The sequence below is a fragment of the Phyllostomus discolor genome, chromosome 3 (genome assembly GCF_004126475.2).
Source record: "Phyllostomus discolor isolate MPI-MPIP mPhyDis1 chromosome 3, mPhyDis1.pri.v3, whole genome shotgun sequence".
Lineage (NCBI taxonomy): Eukaryota > Metazoa > Chordata > Mammalia > Chiroptera > Phyllostomidae > Phyllostomus > Phyllostomus discolor.
In genome coordinates this window covers 178,545,480-178,562,173 of record NC_040905.2, presented here as the reverse complement: position 1 = coordinate 178,562,173, position 16,694 = coordinate 178,545,480, and the positions used below count along the sequence as shown (strand labels likewise).

Below are 16,694 nucleotides of genomic sequence, written 5' to 3'. Positions count from 1 at the left end.
TTTAACTGTGCAATTCCATGATACATCATCTGTAATATTGTATTGTGTGGCCACCATCCAAAGTCCTACTTTCATTACCATATATTTAACCCCCTTTACCCTTTACTATTATACCTCTTACCCCTCTTCCCTCTGGTAGCCACTGTCCTATTGTCTGTGCCTGTGAGTTTTTGTTTGTTTGTTTGTTTTTTCATTTGCTGCTCTCAGTTTTATATTTCACTCAGAATGAAGTCATATGATTCTTGACTTTTTCTGTCTGACTTATTTTGCTTAGCATGATATTCTCAAGATACATCCATATTGTCACAAGTGCCAGTATTTCATCTTATGGCTGAGAAGTAGTCGATTGTATATGTGTACAGCATTTCTTCTTTATCCATTCATATGTTGAAGGACACTTCAGTTGTTTCCATGTTTTAGCCACTGTGATTGATGCTGCAGTGAATGTGGGCATGCGTATATCTTCACAAATGTTTTCAAATGTTTCGGGTAGATACCCAGAGGAGAGGTTGCTGGGTCATATGGTAACTCTGTTTTTGAGGACCCTCCATACTGTTTTCAGTGTTCAAACACCTAATCTGTATATTGCATTATTTTTCTTTTCACTGTACTTGTATAATTCACATATCTATATATGTGAAATTTTTCACAACTAAAAAAATTAAGATCTCATGTCATTAAGTGTAATTGGAAAAAAAAATTGAGGCCATTTTAAAAATACTCTATTTCTCTTTTTCCCTCATTCCACTCCTCATTGTATGCTTTTCTCAGAGAAAGAAAGCTCTTCTTTTTGTCAGGGTTAAAGTACTTTTTTACTGTACATTAATTAACACGGCAGCAATTTTTAGAGGTGAAAAATAACCCTAATTTGGCCATTCTTAACACAACATTTGGTTTTACTTTTGATTACTCCTTTTCTAGAAAAATGCCACATGTATAGGTATTTTAAAACAATTGTAACAGTAAGCAATATAGTTTCATAGTCCTTTTGTAAAGTTTGCATTATATTCTCTCAGATCAACATGCTGTAATTTGCTTGGTTCATGCCATGTTCTCAGACATTTAGGTTGTTCAGAATTGGTCACCAGATATTCACTGAATATCTTCATGTATTTCATTTTTTGATGAGTTATTTCCTTAGAATAAATGCTTAAAAATAGTAATTGAGTCAAAGGATATAAACATCTGTGTTGCTCTTGATGTGTATTAACATTGTCTTTTTTCAGCAGGATGATTTCTCCACAGCTTCACTAGCATTGGGCAGATCATCCATTCCACTTCTCATTTGCCTTTATGGCCTTCAGGTTTCTATTTTATTAACACATTGTATGCGGGAAACGTATTTATACGTTTTACGTTGACTGGTAGTAGAGCGCGAGATAAAGACTACCCTCAAACAATGTGTTAATTGCCCTTATGACATATTTAACCTTTTTATTCAAGTGATACCTTATAGTTACTATGTTGAAACTCAGGCTTTATCATCTGCTACTCTCCAAACCAACTGTTTGGCTAGACTTTTGTCATTTCTGTTTTTGGTTTTATCATTTTATCTAGATATCCAGGCTCTAAACTTCATTTTCATGGCTTGGGAAATTTTAATCCTTGAAATACTTTTCAAATCTATCTTCTTTTCCATGTCCTTAAACTTCAGTGTCTGTTGAATCAACCATAGCATGTCCTTGAATAACGTGGTTACATTCAGTGGTATTTCATTTGAATATTGATATGAGGCCATAGGAACTTAACTCTTGCTCATGATAAAAATGGTTTTGTTATGTGTCATTTAGTGCAAAGTTGCAGAACCTATCCATGACCTCAAGTGAGGACTTACAGTGTCCTTGACTTGACTTTTCAAGTCCTTAGGCTGTGCTTTCAAACTGGGAGTTTCAACTGACTTAACAGGTTTTGAAATCAGTTTAGTAGAATTGTTACCAGAATTTACAAAACAAAAAATGTCACAGCGTATCTATTTATATTTAATGAATTGTTTCTCTGTATATTTTGTCGTGGGTCCTACTTTTCTGTGGATATATATACCCTGACCCCCAGTGATGTAGAGACTGTTGTATGGACCGCTTTTTAGTTAAACGAAGATAGTGAGCATTTCAGGTCATTAAGTAATTCTTGAACATTAAATAATTGAGTTTTTAATAATTGTTTTCATTTACTCACACTAAGAAAAAATACTTTAATGTATAAGTTTGATATAACATTTCTTGCTTACTATTAAAATTATATACTTTTATGTTTCTTGCTCATATGCCTATCATATTGGTTGTGACTTAACTATTTCCAGATTTCCATTTATCTTTTGATTTTATTGTAGTATTTTGGGAGATTTTTCATCAAGTTCAGTCTCTCTTTTTAGTTTCCTCTCTTCGGTATCATGTGCAGAGGGCTTTCCTTACTCAAAGATGATATTTATATCATATAGATACTATTTTAATATGTGGTTTCATTTTTGAAAATTAAAGTGTTTAATATTATTATTAAATGATTATAGATTTGAATTTTTAAATGAAGTGAAAACCTTCCATAATATCACATCCTAAGAGTTATTAAAATTTTATGACCTCCCAGTGTTTTTTCTTGGCATGTAGCATTATAATTTTGGGATCATGTTAATATAATTCATAGCTTATATTATCCTATGGTTATGCATTTAACTGATGTCCATTTTTTGTGTAATAAATCTCTATGAATGTTAATAGATACTCTTCCCCTCACTTCTACGATAAATTCCTAGAAATGAGATTCCTTGACCTAATAGTATGTACATTCTTTCTTTCCTTTCTTTTAAATATTTGTTTTTTAAAAGATTTTATTTATTTTTAGATAAAGGAGAAGGGAAGGAGAGAGGGAGAAAAACATCAGTGTGTGAGAGATACATTGATTAATTGCCTCTCTCATACCCCCAGCTGGAGACCTGATCCACAACCCAGGCATGTGCCCTGATTGGGAATTGAACCAGCGACCTTTTGGTTCACAGACTGGTACTCAGTCCACTGAGCCACACCAGCCAGGGCTAAATATTTCATTGTTTATGTTATCACAGTGGTCCCAGTTTTTTCCTCTTTGCCCCTCACCACCCATCCTACCCTCCATTCCTACAGTCAATCCCCTCACCATTGTCCATATCCATGGGTCATGCATATATGTTCTTTGACTACTCTATTCACCTTGTATGTATATATTTGGTCCACCCACCTTATTCCTCAAACTAGAAACTTGAAGTATCCACCTTTTTCACCTGCCACGTTCAGCCTCTCATCAAATGTTCTTGATTACATTTCCAAACAATTTCTTACATGATACACTTCTTTCCACCTAAACTGCTTCCACCCTAATCAAAGGCATAATCTTCTCTGACCTGGAGTTGTAGTAGCAGTTAAAGGGGTCTTTCCTCCTCTCTTAGCCCGCTCTAAACCATTTTTCACATATCAACCAAAGTCATCCTTGAAAAACATGTCTCTAACATAAATCTTAACAGTTCTGTTCAAAATCCTTCAGTGCTTCTAAATGCAGACCATTCTTATAATCTACAAGGCCCTCTAAGATTAGGCCTTTACCTGAATAATCCACATTATTTCCGTTTATCACTATGCTTTGTCATAACTTGAAAATGTTAGTTTCTAACTGTAGCATTTTTTAATGTTCATCTGTCTCCTGCACCACATGAGTCCCACCAGGGCAATAACATTTTCAGTTCTGTTCCTCATTGTATATCCAGAACTCAACAGCAGTGAGGTGCTTACTGTATATTTTTAGAATAATTTAATGTTTCTACATACTCATTAGATGAATAGAATCAATTTATACAATTATCAGAAGTATGACTTTGGGTTTATTTTTTGTATTTAAGTTTGTTTATTTTGGTATATGGTACAAGATAGAGGATTTTTAACTTGATTTTTTTCCAAGTTAGGCACTTGTCCTGTAACCTACCATTATTCAGCCTTTTTTTTTTTACTTCTTTAAAATACTATATTTATATTACAATAAATTTTTATGTGTTAAACTTCTTTCTGGGCTGGAAACTGGAAAAGCTGGCATTTGTGCTGCCTGCCACCTATCAGACCCAATAAGCAGAGACAGGGATTGAATTTTCCTGGGTGCTTTATTCAGATAGCCAGTGATCTGAGAAGATGGTGGGTTTGTACTCTAACAGACTATCTTATGTTTCCTTTTAAACCACCCTTTTTTATAAGGGGCCAAAACTGTAGATAAAAGATTTAGGAATTCAAGGGAAGAAATTGTAGGTAAGGGATTTGGAATTCAGGAAAGGGGGTTAATCAAGCAAAAGCTGTAGTCTGGCAGTTTCCCTAATGTCCTTTCATCCCCTGATCAGTGATTTTCTTTATCTGTGTCCTTTGAGGCAGAACTGAACTGTCTCTCCCTGGGACACAAGGGGCTCAGATACCACCTTGATTGCTCGTGGTCTTTTTCTGGAGCACAAAGGTCAATGGCTTCTGCTCTCCTGGAGTCAGGGTGGGCTGTATCTGCAGTTACTGAAACAATAGTTTTTTACATGCATTAACTACTAGGCTTATTAACTATTATCTCAAACTAAAATTTTCTGACTCTTGAGCTCCCCCATCAAACTTTCTGTTCTGTAACATTGTTCTGTCAACCTGGGTGCCATGATCATACTATTTTAGTTACTTTTGCTGTATAGTATACATTTTATTAGGCAAATTTCTCTTCATTGCATTAACTTTATTTCCATCCTATGTTCTCCCATATGAAGTTTTAACTATCTTGCTAAGTTGCAAAGTACAAAATACTATTGGAATTTCAATTGAAATTGTATTGACTTTACAAAGTAATGTATTTAGTGATATTTAGTATTTCTATCTACAAACATTTCTGTTCTGTGTCTTTTTCAGTATTTTATACTTTTCTGTACAGATCCTCAAAATTTCTGAATTTTATTCTTGGGAATGTTTTTTATTGCTATTGGGAGAACTATTGTATCTTCTACCTGCTCATTGCTGATAATAGAGAACAGTTATTTTTGGTTTTTATTATTTTGTGTTTTTTTCTCATATGTTTTCAATTTTAGGGGGTCTTAAAGATAGACTAATCTTGTCACAGAATACTTTTAATATGCTTATTCATAAACATATTATTTCAAAGCCCTAATATTATTCTAGGGTTGGGGTTTCAAACTCATTTTCACTGGGGGCCACATCAGCCTTTCGGTTGCCTTCAAAGGGCTGAATGTAGAGCTCCTTGCTCCTAGTTAAGGAATAGTTACATTTACACAGTCCTAAAATTACATTCGGCCCTTTGAAGGCAGCCATGAAGCTGATGTGGCCCATGGTGAAAATAAGTTTGACACCCTTGTTCTAGAGTATGTTTGTAGTTTGAGATTAATCATAAATATCTTATTTGCATGAATATTTGTACATAATTATAATTATATCCTTGAGTAAAAGTAGAAATATAGTCAACAGTTTAAGGTTGCTGTAGAAAATGAACTAAAATCAAGAAAATTGGAATTTTTCCTCTTAAACTTTTCACAAAGGAAAACTGTAAACCAGAATTAGCAGACTATCTTAGTTCTAAAATAGTATTTTTCTCTCTTCAGGAAGTAGTTCTGAAAGATGGCAGAATTGAAAGACTAAAGTTGGAACTTGAAAGGAAAGATGCTGAAATCCAGAAACTGAAAAATGTGATCACTCAATGGGAGGTTTGTAAACTAGTAATCTGTACAGTTTTTGTTTTTCTTATATATAAATACATTTAATGTTTGAATGATAGAAATATTGTTTTTTCTGTTTAGGTTTTTAAATTAATGATATAAAATTGGAGTAATAATTGATTTATTTTATGGTAAAATATATATAACATTAAATTTGCCATTTTAACGATTTTAAGTGTACGAGTCAGTAGCATTAAGCACCTTTGTAATGTTGTATAGCCATCAACACTGTCTTTTTTCAAAACCTTTTTATTCTTCCAGACAGACTCTTATACCCATTAAACAGTTCCTTATTTCTTATTCCTTGCAGCCTGTGGTAATCTCTAGTCTCTGTGATTTTGCTTATTCTGAGTACTTCACATAAGTGAAATCATACACTACTTGTTCTCTTATATCTGGCTTATTTTACTTAGCATAATGTTTTCAAGGTTCATCCTTGTTTTAGCATGTGTCAGAATTTCATGCATTTTTGTGACTGAATAATATACCATTAAATGTATATACCACACCTTGTTTATTCATCTATTGATGGACATTTGTATTGTTTTCACCTTTTGGTTATTGTGAATAGTGCTGCTATGAACATTGGTGTACAAGTATCTGAGCCCCTGCTTTTAATTCCTTTGGTTATATAACTAAGAGTGGAATTGCTGGGTCATGTGGTAATTCTACATTTAAGTTTTTGAGGAATCACCAAACTGTTTTCCACTAACAACTATACCATTTTACCTTCCCATTAGCAATGCACAAGGGTTCCAGTTTCTCCACATATTCCCTAACACTTGTTAATTATACAAGTTATGTTAACTATAAACCTACATATTATTCTCTTTCGTCCTTTCTTAGGCTTTAGAAAAAGCCTGTTTATTCATCTCAAGTATCTTTCTGGGCTGTGCATATGCAATAGAGAAAAAAATGATAAATCAAATTCTGCCCTAATGAGTCTTTTCATTTTCTTTCCTCCTTAATTTTCACCCCTTTCCCTTAGTTTTTTCTTAGTTGTTTATATTTTTCTTTGCCTTTGTTGAGCACATACCATGTCCCAGACCAGAGAATACAAGGATGAGTTAGCAAGATAGTCTAATGGGGAAGATAAACATAAAAATAATTGCAGTATAGACTTTATAATTGAGATTTGACTGAATGCCCCAGAGCACAGGAACAGGAATGAATTAGCTTTTGGTATTGAAAGTTGGTAAGGATATTACAGAAAAGATGGGATTTCCAAGTTGAGAGAATAGTGCATACAAAGGCATGGAAATGGTAGGAAATACATTGTTGCTCACATTTAGAGAAATAGGAAGTCATAGAACAGGGGGGTCAAACTCATTTTCACCAGGGGCCACATCAGCCTCACTGCTGCCTGCAAAGGGCCAAAATAATTTTAGCACTGTATAAATGTAACTACTACTTAACTGTTAAAGAGTTGAAATTACATTCAGCCCTTCGAAGGCAACTGTGAGGCTGATGTGGCCCCTGGTGAAAATGAGTTTGACTCCCCTGTTGTAGCACGTGAAATTGGAGATGTTAACTAGGGTCAGAATCTAGAAGGTAAGTGACATGAAAATTGCTTTGTGCGATAATGCACATAGCTGAGGGCCTGGAGTGAACATAGTCTGGTAAAACAATTAACAGGTATTGAGTATAAGAGCAAGAGTACATTTTGAACTAGTTTAGGCAGTGGAATAATAGATCTCATTTTGGACATGCTGAGTATGAAATAGCTATAGATTCATCATAGGTGTTTAGGATACAGTAGGGCACAGTGGAGTCAGAACATATGTGTATTTAACTTATCTTTAATTACTCTCTCTCGTGAAATTAAAAATACCAGTAAGGGTACTGTGTATTTCATTTGTGCTATTTATTATAAATTGCATGGTACTGGAATTTTATAAATTTATGTTTTTATAGATAATTTACTATTTATAATTATGAATATTAAATGTTATTTTTATGGACAATATAAAGGATTTTAATGGGTAATGTTGCTCATTTGCAATTTTTACTTTAAGTGCTGATTTCAGATACTAAGGCTGCTCTAAGAGATGACTCCATGTATACTGATCTGGACTTTGAACAAAAGGCTTGTGTTAGGGATAGTTTGGTGAAATACATTGAAATCCTGATAGTTAGAATTTTATAAGATACAGTTACATATTCACAATGGATATATTTCTTTATTCATAGTGAATATAGCTGTAGTTGACTGTATAAGATTTCTTCTTCATATTTTTATGTTCCCATCTGACTTACCTTTTTTATCAATTTTTTAAGATGCTCAGGAGTCCTATTCCCTTTTATTTATCATTGTGCTTGCTTCTGTTCAGTGTATCAGCAATTTACTGGGCAGAGTATTTAGTAAAATCCATCTTTATTGGACTTGACTTTAAAATACATTACATTTGTTTTACAAGAAAGACTTTGAATCTGGTAACTTCTGTACATGTATCTGTGATCTGTTTCTCTGGTTTCTTATTTTTCTATAATGTATTAAATGTATTGTTTTTTCTAATGCATTACATATTTATAAGTAATTCAGAGTATTGAATAAATGTGGTTTAGAGTGAAAATTCTTTGGAATGTGGGGGTTAATGTGGAAACACAGTTTCTCTTGTTCATAAATGTGTAATTGTGTCATTTATGTAGTCTGAGAAGAAGCTAAACCATTGGAGAAAAAAATAAAAAATAATTAAAAGATATTTTAGTAAATCAGTAATTCATATCAGTGAAAAATCACTTTCACAATAGTTATTAAAATAACAAGATATTAGTAAATTTAATCTTAACTGAGAACACATGGCTGTGCTGTATAATTCAGTAACCACTCTATTTGTGTACCAAAATATAAAGTTAAATAAAATAAAAAATGTATTTTCTCAGTCACACTAGATGCATTTCCAGCAGTTGACAGTCACATAGTGGATAGTGGCAGATACGGAGCAGATACAGAAAATTGTAGTGTAGTACTGGATACTCATGGTACAGAGCTATGAATCATTTTTCTTTTTGTTTTCATCACATTATTTTGAAATGCTAAGGGTTTTATTTGAGGAAGAAAAGAAAAAAGCTTCAGGAAAATTTAATATTATTCTGAGTTTTCTCCTCTTTCATTCTTCTCCTTTGTTTTTCAGTCACCTATAATACTAACTTCTATTATCATACCAGGGATTTAATTTAAGTAATAGACAGTTCTCAATACACTTTTCCTCATCCTGTTTCTTTCAGAAGTGACTTATGTCTTTGGACAGGCTGAGAACTCATAGATTCATAAATTGATAGTAAATCATTATATAATTTACTTGACAAAATTAAATCTTTTTTTCTTTGACTATTAGGCAAAATATAAAGAAGTGAAGGCAAGAAATGCACAGTTATTGAAAATGCTTCAGGAAGGTGAAAGTAAGTAATTTTTGTGGTTTTACAATTGAAAGTTTATCTTGAGACTGCTGGCCAAGATGGAGGCATAGGTAGACGCACTGTGCCTCCTCATACAACCAAAACTAAGGACAACAAAAATTTAGAAACAAAAAAACAACCAGAACAGAGAGAAATAAACTGAACGGAAGTCTGACAACCATTCATCCAGACCAGTAAGGAGGGGCGGAGTCGGAGGCCTACGAAAAGGGGTCGAGGGGTCCTGGCAGGAAAAAGCAGTGGCTGGCAGATGCGGGAGCGCAGGACACAGGCGGCAGTTGGCAGACCCCAGAGGCACAGAGGCAGCTGATGGACTGGTGGCAGACCCTGGGCGTGAGAGGCAACGAGCAGACCCAGTAAGGTGCACAAGGCAGATGGCTGTCCACAGTCAAATATTCCCACACAGATGAACTAGGCGAAAAAGGGCAGCGACACAGACCGTGCAACCCAGGGACCCAGCACCGGGAAACAAAGCCTAAAAGCACCAATTGAAAACACCTGTGGGGGTTGAGGCCAGGGGAATCTTCCAGCCTCACAGGAGGCTCCTTGGGGAGACCCACAGAGTCCTAGAAAGTATACAAGCCCACCCACCCGGGAGCCAGCACCAGATGGGCCCAGTTTGCTTGTGGGAAGCAGCAGAGGGACTCTGAAGTCCTAGAGAGAGCAGAGCAGGCACCATTGTTCCCTCTCGGACCCCACCCCCACATAGAACGTCACAACCCAGCGACTGAGGTGCCCCACCCTGGTGAACACCTAAGGTTCTGCCCCTCATATGTAACAGGCACGACCAGACCAAAGGGGGAAGAAGAGAAAAAAAAGGATGGCTCAAACAGAATTGAAAGCCCCTGGGCCAGTACTCTTAAGCAAACGAGAGATAGCCAACCTATCAGATGCACAGTTCAAAGCACTGGTGATCAGGATGCTCACAGAATTGGTTGATTTTGGTCATAAATTAGATGAACAAATGAAGGCTACAATAAGTGAAATGAATAAAAATGCACAGGGAACCAATAGTGATCTGAAGAAAACTGGGACTCAAAAGAACAGAGTAGACCAGAAGGAAGAAAGAAACAACCAGACAGAAAAGAGTGGAGAAGTAAGAATTCAAAAAAATGAGGAGAAGCTTAGGAATCTCCAGGACACCTTGAAACATTCCAACATCCGAATTATAGGGGTACCAGAAGGGGAAGAGGAAAAACAAGTGGAAAAGTTATTTGAACAAATAATAAACGAGAACTTCCCCAATCTGGCAAGGGAAATAGACTTCCAGGAAGTCCAGGAGCGCCCCAAAGAGGTTGGACCCAAGGAGGAACACACCAAGGCACATCATAATTACATTAGCCAAGGTAAAAATGAAGGAGAGAATCCTAGAAGCAGCAAGAGATAAGGGGACAGTTACCTATAAAGGAGGTCCCATCAGAATGTCAGCTGATTTCTCAAGAGAGACCTTGCAGGCAAGAAGGGACTGGAAAGAAGTATTCCAAGTATTCGGAGTCCTCTCCCACATACAGCACCAGAATACCCTGCTCTGGAAAATACCTAAGGCTCCACCCCTTACTTCGTAACAGGCACATGGAGACAAAAAATATGGCCCAAATGAAAGAACACATCAGAGCTCCAGAAAAAATACAACTAAGTGATGAAGAGATAGCCAACCTATCAGATGCACAGTTCAAAACACTGGTAATCAGGATGCTCACAGAAATGGTTGAGTATGGCTGCAAAATAGAAGAAAAAGTGAAAGCTATGAAAAGTGAAATAAAGGTAATCAACAGTGAAGAGAAGGAAGCCAGGACTCAAATCAACAGTTTGGACCAGAAAGAAGGAAGAAACATTCAACCAGAACAGAGTGAAGAAATAAGAATTCAAAAAAAATGAGGAGAGGCTTAGAAACCTCCAGGACAAATAAATGTTCCAAGATCTGAGTCATAGGGGTGCCAGAAGAAGAGGAAGAGCAAAAAATTGAAAGCTTATTTGAAAAGATAATGAAGGAGAACTTCCTCAATCTGGGGAAAGGAAATAGACTTCCAGGAAGTCCAGGAAGCTCAGAGAGTCCTAAAGAAGTTGGACCCAAGGAAGCACACACCAAGGCACATCATAATTACATTACCCAGGATTAAAGATAAGGAGAGAACCTTAAAAGCAGCAAGAGGAAAGGAGACAGTTACCTACAAAGAAGTTCCCAGAAGACTGTCAGTTGATTTCTCAATAGAAACCTTGCAGGCAAGAAGGGGCTGGAAAGGAGTATTTGAAGTCATGAAAGGCAAGGACCTACAACCCAGATTACTCTATTCAGCAAAGCTATCATTTAGAATGGAAGGGCAGATAATGTGCTTCCCAGATAAGATCAAATTAAAGGAGTTCATCATCACCTAGCCCTTATTACATGAAATGTTAAAGGGACTTATCTAAGAAAAAGAAGAAGATAAAAAATACAATAAAATGACAACAAACTATCAACAACTGAACCTAAAAAAAAAAAAAAAGGAAACAACTAGCACAGGAACAGATTCACAAAAATAGGGGTCACATGGAGGGTTATCAGCGGGGAGGGGGTGGGGAGAGAATGGGGAAAAGGGTATTGGGAGTAAGAAGCATAAATAGTAGGTAGAAAAAAGACAGGGGGAGGTTAGGAATCATATGGGAAATGGAGAAGCCAAAGAACTTGTATGTATGACCCATGGACATGAACTAAGGTGGGGCGGGAGGGATGTTGGAGGGGTTACAGGGAAGAGGGGAATAAAGGGGAGGAAAAATGGGACAACTGTAATAGCATAATCAATAAAATATATAAAAATATAATTCCTGTGAGTACCCTATAGTACTTAAGAAATGTGAAACTCATCTTGAAGAATAAGTGAACAAGACCAAAAAATTATTTCAAATATGAAGATATTGGGAATGGAATTATCCTTCCAAAATTTAAATTATATTATTATGTAACAGTTAATAAGACAATGAGTAAAAGCCAGAAATCCTGTCCAATTGAACACAATACAGGCTTGAAGTAGATTCAGACTTGTTTTTTTATAACTTTTCTATTTTTTTATGACTAACTATTATACAACTTAACTATGATGAAACAGAAGTTAAAGAATGATGAGGAAAGGCATTATTTGAAAAATTGATACCAGCTTCCTGAGATTCAGTTAGATCAGTTCATGTTACTGAGTTTATGTGGATCATTTAATGAATAAAATTATGAAAATAAAATAAATGTTTACAAGGTATGTTTCTAATTGAGTAAATTAAGGATATCATTGGATACATGTTTTTTAAATGTGAAATAAATATTCTTTAGCTAAAGAAACATTGTAAAAATTGAAAAAATTAACTGATAAAAGCTTATTCTCAATAACAGATTAAAAATGGCAACCAGTAGATAAAATCGGTGTCCATACTCATACTATAAATAATCCAAGTAGAAAAACTTGATATAGGACCATTACATGAAAAATAGACTACATAAGGTCTGTGGGGAAAGTGGAGTTAGAAGCATACAATGGTAAAAACTTTGTCAGTGAAATATTTTTAAAAGATGGGTATATAATAAAAGCTCTGTAACAGTTATAGACAGTTATAGTTTTACCTCTTCATTTTCTCTTAGCTTGTTTTTCCCCTCTTCACTTGTTTTAAAATTGTCAAGTTAGATTTTCATTTAGTAGTCATTATCATGGAATTTGTCAGCAATGTGGAAATTTTTAATGCTTAGGAAATGTAGGGACCAAAATAATAGATCTCTTCTTCCCCAAAGACAGAAAAAAAAATCTCTAGACAAATGAATAGTTCTGAGAGACCTCAGATGTTATATGATCAGCTGTATGTCACAGGCATTACATTTATTTGACAATGTTTTATTAGTATAAAAGACATATACAATTTTTTTTTTTGCAGGCCTTATGGTGTACTCACCCTGGCAATTTAACAAAACAAAACAAAGAGAAACACTACATTTTTAAATTTTATTTTTATTTTTTAAAGATTTTGTTTATTTATTTTTAGAAAGGGAAAGGGAGGGAGGGAAACAACAATGTGTGGTTGCCTCTCACGTGCCCCCTACCTGGGACCTGGCCCACAACCCAGGCATGTACCCTGACTGGGAATTGAACCAGTGACTCCTTGGTTTGCAGGCGGCACTCAATCCACTGAGCTGCACCAGCCAGGGCCACTGTACATTTTTTTTTTTAATATTGAAGATTAATCAAGGTATTGAAAGTTTTCTCCCTATGTGAATTTTTTTATTTTCTAGTGCACTTGTCCTTTTTACTGTTTCACTCTCTGTGCAATTTATATTTTAATGCTATAGAAAATGTAAAATTTCCAGGAACACTGCTGTGGTGATAATAAGTAAACAGAATTTACCAGTGGAAAATAAAGAGTTTTATAGGGTCAAGAAATACATTCATTAAATATGAGGACAATTATCATAGCCTGACTGCATTGGTATCTTGGGTCAGTAATTGTTAAGTTATTTGAGTGATTGAAAAGATTATAATCTTATTTTTCCTTTTCTTGTCAGTGAAAGATAAAGCAGAAATACTTCTGCAAATTGATGAATCACAAAGTATCAAGAATGAGCTGACTATACAGGTAAGGGAAACTGTATACAAGACTGATATTCTTAAGCTGTGCTTTAGTCTTGAATTATGAAACTTGACTAAACAAAAATATAGCCATCGACACTGCGAGAAAGTCATATAAATTGGTGAACAGACAATACAGTATACAGATGTTGTGTTACAGAATTGTATACTTGAAACCTATATGATTTTATTAACCAATGTCACCCCAATACATTCAATAAAAAACACCAAAAAGAAAGTAATATAAATGATACTTCATTATTAGTATTCAATATGTATAGCAAATGAATGAAGATTCTGTTTACTGTGTAAAGGAGGTAAGTATTTCCTGAATAGGGGAAATTAAAGTTGTGTTTTAGGTGATATGGACCATGAATATAGAGGTAGAAAGGGCAGGCAGAACTTATCTTACTCTTGGGCTTGATTTTCTCCTCTTCGCATCCTAATTCTGTGGAGTTAGAACAGTGAGCTTGTCCTAGCTATCTCTAATTTACAGCTAAGTAAAATGTTTAATTGAAAATTGGGGAGGTGAGGAGGGATTCTTCTCTGATGCTCATTTATCTGATAGTCAAAAATCATCATTGTGAATAAGTAATAATAATTAGGGTTATTATATGTAGGGTGCCAGGTGGCAGGTACTGGAAATGCTGAGGAGAACACTTTGTAAAGTATATGAGTATCTAACTACTATGCTGTTCACACCTGAAACTAATACTATATAATATATATATTTTTACATTCAATATTATATATATATATATGATTACACAAAGCTAAAAAATGAATTAAGAGTATTTGCCTAAAAACACAATGAAAGTCATTTTTAAAAATTGAATATTTGGTTATAGGTGACTTCCCTGCATGCTGCATTAGAACAAGAAAGATCTAAAGTGAAAGTTTTACAAGCAGAGTTAGCCAAATACCAGGTATGCTTTTATAATTTTGATAGTGTTTTCATCACAGATAATACATTTGAAATAGATACTATGTGATTGAATAACTGTGCTATCTTAGGCCAAAATTTATTCACCAGAAATACTAATTTTGTTAAATTTGTTATATAATATACATTTTTAAAAATGTAAGGTTATTCTAGACTTGGGTATTAACTAAAGTATTGGAAATAACTAAAGTATTTCAGAAAAATCCTTGCTCTACTACATAGATGATATAGTATACATGCCATTGACTCATACTGAGGAAAGGCACATAATGACATTTGTCCCATTATATAATAAGTTTAATCACTTAAGTACAGCAATATCTTTTAGATGTCTTCATTGTAAAAGTATATTTTCCACTTTGTAATTAATAAATGATATGTGGAGTGATACTTTGAGATTGTGCGACTGTCCTTTTCTTTTTACCCAATGGTTTACCATCCATTGATGATATTTGTAGCAGTTATTTTGATGGTTGCAAAATAGTGATTTTTCTAATTCTGTCATTTCTTCTGCATTCACAAGCTGGCATTCAGCATTTTTTTCTGGATGACACAGTAAAAAATATCAGTGCTTTTTTTCAGTCTATGTGTATGTGTATATGTGTATATATAAACACACACATTTATTTGTATGTATGTATGTGGGTCTAAGTCATGACATAAAATGTGTTGATTAAGGTGGGGTCATAGTCAAAAAAAGTTTGAGGGCCACTGGTGGCCTAGAGAACATTCCAATTGTTTAGTCCCAGCTTTGATATCAGTCTGGGAGGGAGAATTTGCCTGGGAGGCTTTGAAAATGATTTTTGAAAAATTTTTTGTGTTTTTTTAATCTTATTGAGGAGCAAGGTAAGATTTTTAAGCTGTATAACATTGGTAAATTTATTTTCATTTTCTTGCTATCAGGAAATGAATCTTGTTTTTAATACATATCACATACATCTCAGGTCCTATGTAACCTTTTTATATTTATTTTCCCTGAATGAATTTTTGCAGAGCTTTTATTTGTCCATAAATAACAGCGTTTTTAGACTTGATTTTTTAAAAACAAAGGTTGATAGAGAAATGTTTTGGTTACTAAGAGGAAAGTTATATGCTGAAAAAAGACAAAAAGATTAAAAAAACAAAAACAGAGAAGCTGCCATCATTATTAATTTGACCTGGGTTTCAAGTGCCCCTGATACAACCACCATTTTCAGAAAGGCACTTTCCCAGACTTGGCTGATCATCAGAATCACTTGGGAGCTTTTTGAATTACAGATAGTTTTGTCCATTCCTGGTAACTGTGAATAAATAGGTCTGGGACAAAGTGTTGACATCAGAATTTTAAAAATATTACTACACAGGTGATTCTAATGATCAACTAAATTTGGGCACCATTGCCATAGTTTATAAAAATGGAGGAGGAAACTATAAAATCATGTTAAGGCAAATACATCAAACCATTATTAATGGTTAAAATGGGAGGTGGGTAGAGTAGTTATGGATGATTTTAATTTTCTTCTTTGTACTTTCTGTAATTCTACAAGTATTTAGTTTTAAAATCAGAATAAGGCAGAAAATGTTAGTGTTAAAATTAATATAAAATACTTCTTGTCTTTTAAGCTGCCTTTCTCTTTTCTTGGTCCACATCAAATACCATAGATGGAGTTTCAATTGGACCAGGTTAAATACAGATGTATATATGTCACTGAGCAGTATGAAAAATAAAATCTACTTTCCAACCCAGTGAAGAAGAAAACCAGACTTCTAGTGCTATCTGATAAGATGTCTGACAAAACTTACATTATAAATTGAATTACCCCAAAGGGTAATGAACTGAATTACTAAATGTGCTGATCATATGGAATAAATTGTTTTAGTATTGATCAAAATTGTTATTTTAAAAACAATCTGGGACAGCCAGAAGAACTTTAAAAAATAAGATATTTGTGATTTTACTAAGTCTAGGCTAGTTCCCTTAGATGTAACTGATTTTTACAACTACTTTAACTATTTTTAAAAATAATCCTGTAAAAATAATTTAGTAGAATGCACATTCAAATTT

At 34.4% G+C, this 16,694-nt stretch overlaps 1 protein-coding gene across 9 annotated transcripts in view; it reads left to right on the top strand.

Moving 5' to 3' along the window:
- Positions 1-16,694, top strand: part of GKAP1 (G kinase anchoring protein 1) — a 72,060-nt gene that overhangs the window by 54,701 nt on the left and 665 nt on the right. For 6 of the 9 annotated variants that reach the window (XM_036021782.1, XM_036021784.1, XM_036021785.1 and 3 more), the window contains 4 exons: positions 5,594-5,695; positions 9,046-9,109; positions 13,644-13,714; positions 14,556-16,549. In XM_036021782.1, the coding sequence (XP_035877675.1) occupies positions 5,594-5,695; positions 9,046-9,109; positions 13,644-13,714; positions 14,556-14,699 (381 nt within the window). In that variant the 3' untranslated portion in view covers positions 14,700-16,549. Of the gene's footprint in view, positions 1-5,593; positions 5,696-9,045; positions 9,110-13,643; positions 13,715-14,555; positions 16,550-16,694 lie in introns of those variants that run through there. The other 3 variants (XM_028525507.2, XM_036021786.1, XM_028525501.2) reach the window with 1 other exon arrangement.